Genomic DNA, 15,940 nt, shown 5'->3' on the forward strand with positions numbered 1-15,940 from the left:
AGCAGTAATCCATGCGCCGAAATGATGTATTAGGATAGATTAATGATAATGAAATGATCAGTATCCGCGTGCGCTCACATTGTACAGTTGATGAACAAGAAGCTCGAGTCAAGCACACAGAGAGACACTGCATCGATGCGAGCACCTGAATCTGTGTCCGCTGCTCGGCCTCGTACATGCCCTCAACCTTCACGGTACTAGTACTTTCTTGCCATGGAGGACGCGAACACCACCGAGAATGGCATGGTGGTGAGGAAACAGAAGACGGCGATGCTTGTGGCGCAGGTGTCTGATCACCAGATGCGCATCGAAGTTCTGGAGGGTGAAAAAGAGCTGTTGAGGATTGAGATAGAGAGCTTCAAGACAGTTGCAGAGACGTACGAAAAGCACCTCGAGACCACAATTAATCAGCTCGATAAACAGGCCAGGCTCATTGGCGGACTGCAAGACTTGGCATCAGAGCTGCAGGACCGCTTGGAGGCCACCGAGGAGGCCTCGAGCGAAGGGGAGGATGAGTCGGATGAAGGTTTTGACAAGAAGGAGAAGATGAGAATTGCAGCCAGTGCCGCAGCGTTGAGAGATGCATCCTACCAAGTGAGTCAGCCCCTGGTGATGTTCGCAAAGAGGTACTCACATGAAAGTCTCAGGAGCTCGTTCAGCAGGTTTTCCAGATGCGCATGGACGTTCCGAACCTTAAACCGTGCACTCTTCCATTCTGGCCGAAGGAAGGAGAGCCTATGCCAGTTGATCCTGCAACCAAGACCGACTTGATGCACTTTCGATGGGATCAGCCTTGGGACACCGCTGGAAACTACAAGAACATTAGGACACTGGTCACGATGATCATCAAACAAGGAGCGGAACTCGTACCTGGCGCGGCCAAGCCCATTCGAGATCTTCTCAAATCTGATGCTGAGGAGAGCGTGAAGAAGAAATTCCGTGCACTGCAAAAAGCTCTTCGTGATGAAAAGCTGATCGGTGCACGTGGTCATTCAGTAACGGTTCAGCGGGATATGAATGTGATGGCGTACGAGGATAATGATTCCACAGAGGCTGGTGGAAATGGCGCTGTGAAAGACATGCCCGTTACAGCGAAGAAGTCAACACATACAACCAGCCGTGCGAAAGGGGTAAGTCTGTCTGCAGTTCTGAGTAATGAAGGCATGGGCTTACATATGTTATAGAAGCTTCAAGTGCGCATCCGTAAGCGTACCAACTTGCCCAAGGAATCTGAGTGGCGCGATCCAAAGTACGATGCAGCATTCGCTGTGAACCTGATGTCCGATGACGAGGACCAGGTGGATGAGAAGGGTGAATTCACGGGGAAATATATCTCCAAGGCCCCTGCTTACCGAAGCCAAGAGGTGCGCATATTATTTTCTTCCGCAAGCACGGAGAGAATGACTTGTATGCGAGTTAATCAACCTGTTTCGGGCGGTTGATGCAACTCGAGACCCGGAGCCATCAAACAGATATATTCCTCATATGAAGGCTGCCGAGACCATTGATGAGCCGCCGAAGGTATCAAGAGACCTCAAGAATAAGGCATGGCGCTGGATGATTGACCAAGCTTGGTTAGCCCTCGAGAATAACAAGCAATATGATGTGGAGAGCCGCATCGTGAACAATGGCCATCTTTGGGGGGACGAAGAGGACCCTCAGGATATCACTGAGAAGCAGAAGTGCATGCGAGAGGTGAAGGCAGAGATCACCTCGAACAAGAAGGCACGCTTGGCAGAGAGTGCAGGCGACAAGGGTGAGGGATCGTCAAAGAAGAAGATTGCAAAGAAGATCAAGACCGTGAAGGAGAAAGAGAAAGAGGTAGTTGCCAAGGATGATGATTCTGATGATTTGTACTTCGGGTAGCAGCTTGCAGCCCACTGTCCCGAAGTTCCGCGTTCTTGGCATGTGCATACTGTTCTAATCATCTTCGTCGTCGAGAAGCTCTTCAGGCTCATTTCCCGTCTTGTTCCATAGTTAGTATAGTTCAGCGGCGCTGTAGGTAGACGTACATGGTCGAATGAAACTGAGACCCATAGTTCTTGTGCCAAACGTTCAGATCGGACTGGGATCAAGGCGAGAGGAGCATCGAGGGCCGTAGCAGGCACAATTTCGTAAGGTCCGAGGCGATTGGCGTACGAGATGTGAATTCCTAGCAAATTGGAGCTAGAGTGGGAGTTATACATCAGCGTGAGGTATATCTGATTGTGTGTGAGAGCGTAGACTGCATACTAAGTTTGCCATGGGAATGTTGGAATATTCTCATCAGAGACCATGCGGCGGATGACAGCGCATACATGCGGCGATTTCTCCGCAACCTTGATGCCTAGTAGTGCTGCGATCTCCACAGGTACACGCTCACCTGACTCTCCACTAGGATCTATGATGAAGACGTATCGATCAGCTTTTGTGCGCTTGTTAGAGGTCGATCCGTAGCGTATCCCATCTTTCCGAATGTATGTGAGAGGTCGCACGACTCGAGATGCAATGAAAGCAACTTCATCCTCTAGCGACAGATCGTCGATGAGATGGAGTTCGGGATATAGCAGTTGGGAGTACTTGAGAGCAAGGCGGTATATTCCTCCAGCCCCAGGCACCAGGAATTTACGAAGATTGATAGGCTTCCCAAGCACACGGGGGAGTTTGACGCGATCTACAGGAAGAAAGATTCATGTGGTATGTCAGTTATGAATATAGTAACACCTACCTGTTGTAGCCTCACTGCGATAGATGGCAAGTTCCGTCATCATTCCACCTCGCTGACTGCGCCCTTCTGACTTGATTACTCTCTCGACGTACTCGCGTTCTTTCGAATGAGCTTCGGGAGGTAGTGCCAGGAGATACTCGTAGATGAGATGGCACTGTATCCAGTGCCGCATGAGAGTTAGCTCCATGCGTCCCCCGTCATGACCGTTAGTATTTACTCGCTCAAACATTCCATTAAACCGTTCAAAGGCAAAGAGCCACCAACCGTAGACAGGCCCAAATAATTTGATGAATTTTGCGAAGTGAGTCGACAGATGGTTGTTGATTGTAAGGTCAACACCGAGCTCCTGCATCTTGCGGTTGTACTGTGTCAGGAAGTCTTGACCAATTTGAGCCTGCGACATAGAGATCTTGCACGAGGCCAGTATACAGATGCCTGCGCAAAGAAGAAGAATCGTGAAGTAGATGCTCTTGCAATTACGAGAATGTGTAGGTCGTGTCTTCGCATTTGGAGGAATAGGTGGGGTGACATTTGGTATGCGGTCATGTTCATCTTTCCAGCACACCCAGAGTAGGATTGGCATGATGGTGAGAAGCCGGCGCCATTTGTCAGCCTTCTTCAATGATTGATTCTCGCCAAGCTGCAACAATGAGTGGCTTACTTGCTTGTGAATATCAGATAAGTGTTACGCACGTTCTTTGGAAGCCGAGTGACATGACTCGGCCATCGCACTGAGTTCACCGTGTCCTCAAACTTCTGTTTGGGGGAATCATCACCTCCGATACCGGAGAACATGTAACCCTTGAAGAGAAGGTCAAGATATAGATGTGCGATAATTCCTAGAGTCCATAAACACGGTATTTTGAGCATAGAATGCATGAGTCTATTGTTACGCACCTAAGAAGACTGCATGCATGAAGTCCAAGACAGTCTGCGAGGATGGTAGCCAGCCTGCGAGCAGATTCATGATGCTCCAGCGCACGCCATGGTTGCACAATATGGCACTTTCCCGGCGAATGCTCACTCCTCTCGCAGAGAATGCATGCTTGAGCAATTTGTAGTCATCCTTCTCCGGTCGACCTAGAAGTACATCAGCGCTTGAAACACAACTAATACAAAGGGCAAACTGTTGTCGTAGCCACTGGACTTGTTGATATCCAGTATATTGATCCCGCAGTACAAGCAAGGATGAAAATCGTGGTTATGCGATGCTGTGCCGCTGACCTTGCGTGCCGCGGGCGTGTCGCAGTTATCACAGAGGAAGTCGGCATACACCGTGGCTGCATCATCATCGTGCACACTCATTTCAATGCCTACGAGATTATTAGCAAATTTATCTCATTTTTATAACTGGATCTCACCTTTGTGTAGTTCAATCATTTCCTTAATACCGGGCTCAAGTGCATGGTTAAGCTGTTGCTGATTAGGCTCGCCTGGACCTGGAAGTACTGCAAGGCAAATTACGTTAAGTTGAAAATACCGTTGGTCGCGCGGAAGATTATTGAGGGCGAGGTATATTGGGCCAGTCGAGTGAGGACGGCCAGAGAGTAAGCCAAACCTACGCGGGATTAATTCTACATCGGAACAGTAGTTACGGTACTTACCAGTCGAGGTTCATAGAAAGAGCTAGTCCGTAGCGATGGCTTGTAAGCTTCACTGGTTCTTGACCGTCTTCTCGAGGACGATCACGAACGGTACCGGCAGAGTTAATTTCTCTGATTGTCCCAGTTGTCAGCCTAAAGAGCATATCACTGTCATAGATGTCCTCCATCACGAAGTCTTCATCGCGATTGTGCCCAGGCTGATCATTGCGAAAGTCATGCAATGACTTGGCGAACCCAGGATGCATCATCATGCGTCACAGCGACTCGATAATAGACACCTGTGGACTGATTTTGATTGCCTGCCGCCGAGTTTTGCCCTTTGAGTCGAGTGATTCAAGATAAAGTGAACCGGAGCAACCAAGAACTGTACAGGCAGGTGACTCAAGCTCTTTCAGTTCCCTCGGAGTATGGTGCTTCCAGCAAACCGGACAAATCGCATACTGAATAATCCAAGCATCAGGATCAATGCCAAGGCGCCGTCTAGCAGTTGCCAGAGTGCGTGCAGGTTGAGGCCTGAGGGGTAGCTGGCCTGCTTGGACCGACAGACAGTCCAATGTGTTGTTCAGCTGCTCGGTTGCGGCGTTCCATGTGAGATTTTGATAGGTGTTACCCATGACGGCATGAAGATAGGCCATCCGAATGTAGGACTCTTCACTAAAGGCCGGAATAATGACAGAGGGTTCATCGTCATCATTGTCATGCTCTGAGCCTGGGATGGCGATGTCTGGTGGCAGCACTTCGTGATAGTCATCGGGTTCGAGCCCTGGTGCAGGTGGAGGATCAACATATGGAGAAGGCGAGCGAGAAGAATTCCTAGATGGCTGAGAGTCTGGTTCCACATCCTGTGGCTGAAAGTCGTCAAAGCCCTCAAAGTCATCTTCAGTACCATGTGGGCCAGGATGAACAGCCCCGTCATCATGAGTGAGTACAGGCTCAGGCAAATGCGCATCCTCTGGAATCCGATGTTCTGCCTGCCGAGGTTCACTACTGGATCCAGTTTCAGCGATGTTGTGGTGTGTTGTAGGCTGCAATGGGGCTGAATTAGGGGTTTGCGAGCTCTCCGGAACTGAAGTGTATGGCCCGTAGAGCTTTAGATGCTTCACACAGACCTGCTTTGACTGATACTTGAATCCTAGCAGGTCCAGACTGCAGCGAGCACAGCGACATTGTATGCGAACAGCTGCAGACATCAGTGAGTGTTCTCCTTTAGACCGAGATCCGAGCACCCAGGGAAGACTTGGTAGACACTTGTGTAGCCCTTTTCACAGAAAGATATAGGCGATTGAAGCGCATATAGTCAGGTGGTGGCGGCGCGAGATGGAGTCAGGTGCCAGTGAAGCGCGACGCGACTCAGAACGTGACCGTGCTAGTGGGCGCTAATTGACAAGCTCGAGTACTTTTTGTCTAAGTCTCGACACTCGCGCGATCGGAAAGCATGATGATAGACAATCTATATTTTCTAAGATTCTGCATGTAGGAATTACTCGGAGGCTTCACAATCGTCATAACCTACGGAGAATCGTGGAAAATCTGGGAACCGCCGACATTTTCCCACGTCCAAAATCTCTGGCGTTGTGCTGTGTTATGTGCGGCGAGTGTAGACCCAACTCTCTTCCACTCAACATATCATCGATTCATCTCTAAAGAGTTCGCTATCCCGGTGCGTTTTTCTCCAACTTTCTCGTCCATTCAGATTATCTCACTCCCTAATACGAGTTGGCTCACTTTGCCTCATATCAGACCGCTCTCGTTGCATGGTATTCTGCGCTTGAAAGTATGGATGCCATATTGCCCTAGTTGTCTATTTCAGTGCCACGGTGCACAAGAACGAGATACGCAAGTTGTGGGGATCTGAAGAGGCTAAAATTGAATGGGCAATGTGACACCGCTTGACCAATGACCCAGGAGGAAATTGGCAAGTTTGCACCACCCAGGGCATAGTAGTTCTCGCACCTAGCACTCCAGGGCACCTGAATATTGCTCGAAAATGACACGTGAACGCCAGTAACCAGCTGTTGGTAAATTCATGGACATCTTACAGCTCTGGCGGAATCGACAACTGAGGTTGTCCTCTTCAGTCATCTACAGGTCACTCAAATTAGCCTCAGGAACGTGTGGAAGGTATACAACATTACTTGTACATGTGAGCAGTGTCCATTGGTATCAGCCAGCATGTCGAAGTCAGTCCGAATATAAGTGAGTACTGTGCGGTGAAACTATCCGAATCAATACAGTAGTTGTGTCCGTTCAAACTTGTCCAAGTTTCTCCTCATCCACTCGACGACGACGCACTTTCCGTGCCTGTTTGAGATGTATCTCCGGTTTGACAAGCGCGCTCTAGCACTTCATGTCCTGATCACAATCATGAACTGAGAGACGCCAACACGACACTCACTGTGATCAAGAACACGCGCAGCGGGATCGTCCTGGTATCTCCCTTCTCTACCCATGGGTAACGTGAGGCATCTAATTGCAGCGACGATGCGTTGAACGTCGAAATGAAACCAGCGATGCAGGTTGTGAATCAATGTCGAAAATACATCTTTGGAGATGGTCGACTCGGATTTGCGGAACATTGAGTGGTCAAGGCGCTCGTCGATATCCTTCAGTCGCGTCTCACTGGGCCAATCCCCTAGCAGGCATAGCAGCGTTCCGAGTTGCCTCATGTTGATGCTTTGTGCAGAATTGGCTTCTGAAGCATCCAAATTCAGTAAATGCTCCGACACCTCGCATAGATAGATGAACGCGTACTATGCGCGGAACCGGAGAGGAACCACGACTCGACAAACGTCTCAGTGTAACTAGGATCTTCCTGATAGTTTTCCGGAAGGTGTTTCGTAGCTCGCTCTTCTCGGTACTTCGTAGCTTCGCGTTTGTCCTTGCGATGCAGAAGAGAGCCACGAGTATCGAGTAGGTCGGCCAGTGCACCTACAAGGGAAAGGTACATGATATGGTTCGTCGGACAATGTCCCTGTGCTTCTCTGCAATAAGCAATCGCTTCTTCAAGGTCTTCAACGTGATGTGTCTTCTTGAAGCGAGTTTGATATAAGACGGTGAGATTGCGCAGAAGCGCGATGCGACGGGTTTCGTGGTTCGGTTGGCGACGATCAACCGAGTACTTGCACCATTGGATGGCCCCTTCCAGGTCCTCCATATCATGTAGTTCGTGGTACGAGGCACTTAAGAGGACCGCGAGGTTGTCGCAGATGACGTAGTCATCGAAGAGATCTTCGCACGGAAGAGCATGCAGGCAATAGTGGATGGCGCTCCTGAGGTTGAGACTCGAATAAGACGAAGTATATGCGACCTTCGCAAGTCCTATCGACGTGCCATCAAATCGTCTGAAGACGTCAACGAGCGAATGAACGAACCTTCATCGACCCTGACATGCAGATTCCTCGGAAACACGGGGTCATGGCTTAGATACGATAGCTCAGGAGTGTTTGTGGCAATTGCAACTTTCGCATCCGATTTCTAAGGAACATGAATATAGTAAACATATGAGAGGCATGCTAATGAGTCACCACATACCGAGAGTATATAATCAAGAACAGACGTAAGAGGATCATATGGCTGTAAGGTATCATAGTCAATCATGGATTGCACAGCTCATGTAGACGCACCGTGTAACGGTGATGAGTAGGTTCAATTCCAACCATCTTTTTCCCAGACGAAGCACGCTGGACGTGGTGGTGAACCTCACGGCTTTTCCGCTTCTCATCTTGTCGTATCGACTTCAATCGCCGGCCAAATGGCAGCAGGCCCGTTATGGAAGATGCAGACCAGTGTGAACCATCTAGCTTTTACACAATTAGGGCTAGAGCAGGGTCGACGACACGCCCACTCACTTCATCCTGAACTCCGAGTGCAGGTGTCGGTTTGTGCTTCAATAAGTCGGTCTCAGAGCTCTGACTGTCCTCCGATGATGGCACAGGAGTTTCCTTCATCTTGCGAGGGATTTTCGTCCGCAATTTCAACCTGTAGTACAGCAGGAAAACGCATTGATCACGCTCCAGTGGGGACTTCATGAGCAGACCTCTCCCGATGCTCGAAAGACTGGAAGCCCTTCTCGCGTGCGTCGAACGACGAGGCCCGGAGTCACAATCCACGGGAAGCTCGTCTCCCTTGGATGAATCGGACATAAAGGCAACATTGGCAGGCACCCCGAATCGGCCCCGAAATGTCAGCTGCCCAGGTTTCGCATGGTCACGATCGTCAAATACTGCGACTGCCCAGTCCGCCGTCTTCACCCACCCACGTACGAACATGATGTCATCGACCCCTACGCCTTGCAGACCCAGCTTCTCAGCAAAATCGATCCAGCTCTTGTAGTTTTGGCGCATATATGTCATCATATTACGACTTGGATGGAATTCCTCGCGAGTAGCTGGTTCTTTCATAACTAGAATTGCTCCTCGCTCTTTCTCGCATCGGAAGCTCAGTGGACCTGCAACTCCTTTGCTAACCAGTAAGAGAACCATGAGAAAACCGTTCACATTAAACAACAGGAAACAGAACGCGCCTTTCATGCTCTGTACTAATGCTCTCAAACTTCACCCCCACGCTGCATAGGGGGCCCGCAGGAAGGGCATCCTTGAAGGTCTCCTTCAAGTATGGACCAGCAGTAAATGGTGTGTATCCTTCGGGCACACCATACCTGTTCAGCTCGTCGTCTTTCGCGCGCATGGCATTGAACATGCGGCTGAAATGGCCGTTTTGCAGGTATCCAACATCGCCAATGTGCACTCCGCCGTGCTTCGCGTGTTCGGGGCTCCAGAGGGGGTAACCATAGCCGCAGGGTGACAGCTGCTCCGCGTAGACGTCCCAAGGGCGAGTGGACGGCGAGGACGCAGACATGATGGGGAGGTGGTGAGAAGCTTCCGAGAAATCAAGGGACAGGTTATGACGACGGTCCCCACAGAGCGCTCGCGGGGAGGTGGTGGTGCGCCGGCGAGGCTCCTCTGGCCGTTAAGCCGAGCGGCGACACGCCTGGATTGCGATCGACCACTCTTAAACCGTGAGGTCTGCGGCCGTCGACGTGAGTTCGGCCATGTGCCTTATATTCGTCGTCAGAGTTGATCCTATCATCTACTGAGGCGGCGCCGGACGAATAAGTTCCATTCAAGAGTGAGCGCGCTCACCTGAGTTACGCCGAGTGGGAACACTGTATCACGCCCAGATGTTGAACTGACATCACGCGCCACCGCAACAGGGACTCTGCCAATCGAAGTCCTAGTGCAAGCACTAGCTATAGCGGTTGCAGTCCCCTGCCCAGGCAGGTGGGCATGTTGCGTTGGACGACCAAGGGGCAAACCCCGGCGTGAAGTTCTGCGCTATGGTCTAGACCCGATCGGGACTCATCAGGCTAATCCTGCTTATTTGGTTGGTCCACATTCAGGTATAATCACCAATGATCAGCGCCCGGAAGATGGTGATTAGAGGGAGAAGTGAGAATCAAGCTTAGGTAGGGGAAGGAGGAAAGCGGCAAACACTTGGTCGCCATATGTGATGTGGGCGCATCGCAGATACCGGTCTCTTGCGTGTCCGATTATCCATGAGCCAGGTTAATCGGACACGACTTGGCATGGAATTTGAAAACACGGAGGTCCGCGGGACACTCACTAGGCAAGAGATATTTCAGCCAAATTGCCAGTCACGAATTTCGTGAACGGAAGTACGACAGAGAGCTGATCGAGATTAGATCCTGCGCATCTAGCCAATACGATGACATCATGCATTATCCTGGCGGGACGGAATAACGTGGTGTCGCCGCAAATGCATGAGATTTTTAGGGTCAATATGCCAGCTCCGAGTGGGTTCCGTGCTCAAGACTGCATGCCCGGCAGGCAGTCCGACGGAGAACCAGGACCCGGGTACTGCCTGCTTACTCAAGGTCGAGCACAAGGAGACCACTCAGTGTTACACTGCAGCGCTCAACGTAGAGGGACGTGACAACATTAATGAGCGCATATAGCCACATTGGAACCTCAAGCTTCAAGCCTGGGGGAGGAATCAATCATGGTCATTACAATGACCGCGTCAAAAGATAGATAGATGCGCACCTCAATTTACTCTCATATGCATTTCCTGTGCATGTGCCAAACTGGAGACTCGCTAATGCACACCGGAGACTAATCACTACATGACAAGACAGTCCGGCACGTCTCTGGATGTCAGGAAGTAGAGAAACGCCATACTAACTGCCATCTGTTCACAGGAAGCCGACGTGTACCAGCTCATAGCGCGCAGAGCATGCCGGCGCAAGCTATGTCGTGAGATGATACAGATGGGCCAGTGCGCGCTTTCGCTCTGATGAGGGAGTCGACACTGGGGCCCGCGCAGAATCGAACCGCACTTCAAGGGTAGCGATGTGTAGCACTAGCAAATGCACAGGACGAGACGCGCACGAGGACTTAGGCATCTTATAACGCGTGTATGAGGCAGCAGACAATATTGTGCACGACGGGGTCAAGTGGCAGGCCGGGCAGCACAACTCATCAAGCTAAAGGGAACAGTGATGCCCTGGTGTCAACGAAACGTCGCGACATGACCCCGCGGATCAGTACTTCAGTCTCCAGTACTAGTCACATTGATAGATGCCCTTGGACATGACGATTAATGTTGTCGGTCGCCGAGGGCAGCAGCTGGGAGCAGGATGAATTTTATTGGTCGTACGATTGATATGTCGCAGAGAAGGGCACAGGCGTGCGAATATTGGGGGTCACCAATGCAAAGTCCCCATTTCCCTTTTGGGCGCGAGCGAGATTGACACATAAATACCGTACGTACGCCTCCAAAGTCTCCATATTCCTCTCTCCTTCCCCTCAAAACATGTCTTCTAAAGGTTTGCTTTCTTCCTCTTTGTCGTACGTTTCCTCGCTCACCGTCGTGCCCAGCCATCCGTGAATACGACGCGAAGCTCCTCCTCGCCTACTGGCTCGAGCGTGCACCCCCAGTCGACCCATCTGCACAGATCGCCACCAAGTTCGTCTACCCTGCTCCCAGAGTAGCTCAAATCTCTTGGGATGCCGCGACAAACTCCATCACTCCCGACACACAGCTCCCAGGTTGGGTCTTCTCCTCAAAACTCGTCGCGAAGCCCGATCAGCTCATCAAGCGTCGAGGAAAGGCCGGTCTCCTCGCCCTCAACAAGTCTTGGGATGAAGCCAAACAATGGGTTCAGCAGCGTGCCGGCAAGCCACAGAAGGTGAGTCAAGTTGTCCCTCGCTCCCCATGCCTCCCCGTCTCCCGTCTCCGCATCCTCAGCCGCCCCAGTCCCGCTGCTGTTCCCACGTAGACCCGTCGTCTAACTTTTGACGAGACGCCCCTTTTCCCGCGCTATCTTGACCCAATATACCTCATGTCCATCGACGCGAGTCCAACTCGCGTCCAGCGTGAGGATCGCTGAGCTTCGGCTAAGAGACGCGTTTATTGCGACCCACGTGACCCATAGTCGTTCTCCCAATCTGATGCTGATCACGACTGAATCTCATCGCAGGTAGAGTCTGTCACAGGAACGCTCAACACCTTCATCGTCGAGCCCTTCCTTCCGCACCCCTCCAACACCGAATATTACGTCTGCATCACGTCCGCTCGCGAAGGCGATGCCATCCTCTTCACACACGAGGGCGGTGTTGACATCGGCGACGTCGATGCCAAGGCTCTCACTCTCAACCTTCCCGTCGGCGCACCTTTCCCCTCCCGCAAGACCATTACGGACACACTCCTCAAACACGTTCCCGCAGAGAAGCAGGGGACCCTCGTTGACTTCCTCACTCGTCTCTACTCAGTCTACGTTGACCTTCACTTCGCGTACCTCGAGATCAACCCACTCATTTGCCTCGATGCCGTCGACGGCGGACAGCCAACCATCCACTACCTCGATATGGCCGCCAAGCTCGATCAGACTGCTGAGTCCATCTGTGGTCCCAAGTGGGCCATTGCCCGCGACTTGTCCGTGTACGAGTCTGGCTCGCAGGCCGTTACCTCGAGGGGCAAGGCCGTCTCTGCCGACCGAGGACCCCCAATGGTGCGCATATATGCTGCATGTCTGCTGGTGATGTTCGGTACCGCTGATCGTCGTTGTCTTGTCAGGTCTGGCCTGCACCCTTCGGTCGCGATTTAACGAAGGAGGAAGCCTACATCCAGAAGCTCGACAGTTCTACTGGCGCGTCTCTCAAGCTCACCGTGCTCAATGCCGAGGGGCGTATCTGGACCATGGTGGCTGGTGGTGGTGCCTCCGTCGTATACTCCGATGCCATCGCCGCCCACGGCTTCGCACATGAGCTCGCCAACTATGGCGAGTACTCGGGTGCCCCCACTGAGGGTCAGACATACGAATATGCGAAGACTATTAGTGAGTCTGTTGTGCCTGTATTGCATAGCATATATTCACCTACTTCGGTTTCAGTCGACTTGATGACTCGTGGCAAGCCTAATCCTGAGGGCAAGATACTCATCATCGGTGGCGGTATTGCCAATTTCACCAACGTCGCGGCGACGTTCAAGGGCATCATCCGCGCGCTGAAGGAGTTCAAGGCTCCCCTCATCGCGCACCACGTCAGGATCTACGTCCGTCGCGGTGGTCCCAACTACCAAGAAGGTCTCAAGGCGATGCGTCTCCTAGGAGAGTCGCTCGGTGTACCCATCAAGGTCTACGGCCCTGATACCCACATCACTGAGATTGTTCCCCTCGCGCTAGGCGTCAAGGGCAAGCCCAAGAACGCTCTGCACTCTGTTGCGCCCACTCCCCTCTCCCCACCGTCGCCGCCCACACCCGCTACTCCTCTCGGTGCTGAGGTTACCCCTACAGTCGGCACCATTCTTCCAGGTGGTGAGCGATCGCAGCCGAATGACCAAATTGTTCACTTTGACACTGCCGACATGAAGCATTCGCATCAGCGCCCCTCCTACCGTCCTTTCGATGCTCACACGCGTGCGTTCGTGTACGGCCTCCAGCCTCGTGCCATCCAGGGAATGCTCGACTTTGACTACTCCTGCGGACGCGAGACGCCGTCCGTCGCCGCGATGATATACCCCTTCGGTGGTCACCACATCCAGAAATTCTACTGGGGTACCCGTGAGACGCTGCTCCCCGTCTACACCAGTGTCGAGGAGGCCGTCCATAAGCATCCTGATGTTGATGTCGTCGTTAACTTCGCGAGCTCCCGCAGCGTGTACTCGAGCACGCTAGATATCCTCACGTTCCCCCAAATCAAGAGCATAGCCCTCATTGCCGAAGGCGTACCCGAGCGTCATGCGCGCGAGATCTTGCATTTGGCCAAGGCGAAGGGCGTCCTAATTATTGGGCCCGCGACTGTGGGTGGCATTAAGCCTGGATGTTTCAGGATTGGTAACTCTGGAGGGTGGGTAGCGCTCGCTGTCGTAGTCTCGTGTAGTGCTAACCCTGGCTTTCTTCAGTATGATGGACAATATCATCGCATCTAAGCTCTACCGCCCCGGGTCCGTCGGCTACGTTTCCAAGTCGGGAGGTATGTCCAACGAGCTGAACAACATCCTCTCGCTGGTCACCAACGGTACGTATGAGGGCATTGCGATCGGTGGTGACCGCTACCCTGGCTCAACCTTCATCGACCACCTCTTGCGCTATGAGCAGGACCCTGAATGCAAGATGCTTGTTCTCCTCGGGGAGGTTGGTGGGATCGAGGAGTACCGAGTCATCGACGCCGTCAAAAAAGGCATTATCCGCAAGCCGATCGTCGCCTGGGCCATAGGAACATGTGCAAAGATGTTCACAACCGAGGTGCAGTTCGGTCACGCCGGCTCCATGGCCAACTCGGACAGGGAGACCGCCGACGCAAAAAACTCTGCTATGCGCGCGGCGGGCTTCATCGTCCCCGTCACCTTCGAAGACCTTCCGCAGGTGCTCAAGGAGACCTACGAGCGTCTGGTCTCGAGCGGCACGATTAAGCCCCTGCCGGAGCGTGAGCCCCCCGTTATCCCCATGGACTACAAGTGGGCGCAGGAGCTCGGCCTCATTCGCAAGCCCGCCGCGTTCATCTCGACGATCTCCGACGAGCGTGGGCAGGAGTTGCTATACGCTGGCATGCGCATCTCCGATGTTTTCAAGGAAGATATCGGTATCGGCGGGGTCGTCAGTCTGCTATGGTTCAAGCGTCGTCTACCGCCTTGGGCTACCAAGTTCATCGAAATGGTGCTCATGCTCACTGCTGACCATGGCCCGGCTGTCTCTGGGTAAGTCACATGTCTTTGGTCTTTGGTTTTCAATCTAACCGATTGCGGTGCAGTGCGATGAACACGATCGTCGCTACTCGTGCCGGCAAGGACCTGATTTCTTCGTTGGCTTCCGGACTACTCACCATCGGAAGCCGTTTCGGTGGTGCACTTGATGAGGCTGCGTCAATGTTCTCGAACGCACGCGACACTGGACTCACCCCGCGTGAGTTCGTAGACAACAGCCGTAAGGCGAACAAGCTCAGTAAGCTTCGACTCACCGCAAAGATGCGAATAATAATTGACATTCGCTCCAGTCAGCGGTATTGGCCACAAGATCAAGAGCGTGAATAACCCCGATCTGCGTGTCGAGCTCGTGAAGGAGTACGTGAGCAAGAATTTCCCCAGCCACAGTCTTCTCGACTATGCTCTGGCTGTGGAGAAGGTCACTACGGCAAAGAAGGACACTGTGAGTGCCCAGCCGCTTTCCTTCGGCCGCTGGCTGATCCTGGTTGCGCAGCTTATCCTGAACGTCGACGGTTGCATTGCTGTCTGCTTTGTCGATCTCCTGCGCGACAGCGGTGCCTTCACTCCCGAGGAGGCGGATGAGTACATCAAGGTGCGGAAGTTAGTTTGTGTGATAATATATGCCAAGCTCATTATTTGTTTCACAGATTGGTACTCTGAACGGCCTTTTCGTCCTCGGTCGTAGCATCGGTTTCATTGGCCACCACCTTGACCAGAAGCGTCTCCGTGCTCCGCTGTATCGCCACCCGGCCGATGACATTTTCATCAACATGGCGGATCTGTCGCAGCCGCGCGTGCTTGGCAAGATGCATTGACGACCTGAACCCAGATGGAACTCTGTGTACTTATAGACCTTGCGAGGGTGCTGTTATACTATTGTTCGTTGCGTTTTATGCTAGGAGGATATAATAGACTATAGAAGATTCTTGTTCTCATGAAAGGTCGTTGTCTCCCGAGCTATCTCCACTAATTATGCAGTTCTTGTGCGGCAATGATTCAGACATGGTGTTTGCCCATTTGGCGACTAGGACGTGCACTCGCTTGTGGCTAATTAGACCGCCAAGGAACGTCATGTCACCCAGCCAGGATAACAACTTCATTGAGAAACTTATCATGGGACAGGGGCAACGGCGGAAATGAGACGAGTCGAAAACATTGGGAGAAGCGGTTGTGAAGACAAGCGTGCTATCTGCGTTCGACCACGACTCACTGCAGACTTGGTCCGACCACGAGGGGCACATCGCGGCAGCGCTACAGCCAGACAAGCTTGGCGCATACGACGCAAAGACAGCATACGATGCACGCATGGTGAGCATACGCGGGTCTCGGCCAATATGGTGCTGGCTGTCACGGAAGCAAACAAATTCGGGCGTTGGCATGATGAAAGGCGACGCTGTGCGGCGTTCGC

General features: G+C 52.4%; 4 protein-coding genes across 4 annotated transcripts; 2 read left to right on the forward strand and 2 right to left on the reverse strand.

The window, feature by feature from the left end:
• Positions 1-213: 213 nt before the first annotated feature.
• Positions 214-1,866, forward strand: SCP_1103600 (hypothetical protein; the record flags this gene model as incomplete). The annotated part of the gene is made up of 4 exons (XM_027762795.1): positions 214-594; positions 648-1,130; positions 1,185-1,364; positions 1,417-1,866. The coding sequence occupies 4 exons, from the start codon at positions 214-216 to the stop codon at positions 1,864-1,866; spliced, it is 1,494 nt and encodes a 497-aa protein (XP_027618596.1).
• A 365-nt stretch (positions 1,867-2,231) lies between these two features.
• SCP_1103610 (hypothetical protein) lies at positions 2,232-5,501 on the reverse strand (the record flags this gene model as incomplete). Its single annotated transcript, XM_027762796.1, has 8 exons — positions 2,232-2,653; positions 2,708-3,347; positions 3,401-3,546; positions 3,605-3,787; positions 3,835-4,020; positions 4,069-4,265; positions 4,312-4,535; positions 4,590-5,501. The coding sequence occupies 8 exons, from the start codon at positions 5,499-5,501 to the stop codon at positions 2,232-2,234; spliced, it is 2,910 nt and encodes a 969-aa protein (XP_027618597.1).
• A 1,079-nt stretch (positions 5,502-6,580) lies between these two features.
• On the reverse strand, positions 6,581-9,168 carry SCP_1103620 (hypothetical protein; the record flags this gene model as incomplete). The annotated part of the gene is made up of 8 exons (XM_027762797.1): positions 6,581-6,654; positions 6,707-7,003; positions 7,063-7,629; positions 7,683-7,785; positions 7,843-7,884; positions 7,935-8,111; positions 8,160-8,772; positions 8,834-9,168. 8 exons carry the CDS (start codon positions 9,166-9,168, stop codon positions 6,581-6,583), a joined length of 2,208 nt encoding a protein of 735 aa, XP_027618598.1.
• Positions 9,169-11,142: 1,974 nt separating this feature from the next.
• On the forward strand, positions 11,143-15,347 carry SCP_1103630 (Probable ATP-citrate synthase subunit; the record flags this gene model as incomplete). Its single annotated transcript, XM_027762798.1, has 10 exons — positions 11,143-11,155; positions 11,208-11,518; positions 11,810-12,340; positions 12,406-12,667; positions 12,722-13,676; positions 13,732-14,526; positions 14,580-14,770; positions 14,823-14,974; positions 15,026-15,124; positions 15,180-15,347. The coding sequence occupies 10 exons, from the start codon at positions 11,143-11,145 to the stop codon at positions 15,345-15,347; spliced, it is 3,477 nt and encodes a 1,158-aa protein (XP_027618599.1).
• Between the last annotated feature and the right edge of the window lie 593 nt (positions 15,348-15,940).

This window comes from Sparassis crispa (assembly GCF_003851025.1).
Source record: "Sparassis crispa DNA, contig_000011F, whole genome shotgun sequence".
NCBI classification, from domain to species: Eukaryota; Fungi; Basidiomycota; class Agaricomycetes; order Polyporales; family Sparassidaceae; genus Sparassis; species Sparassis crispa.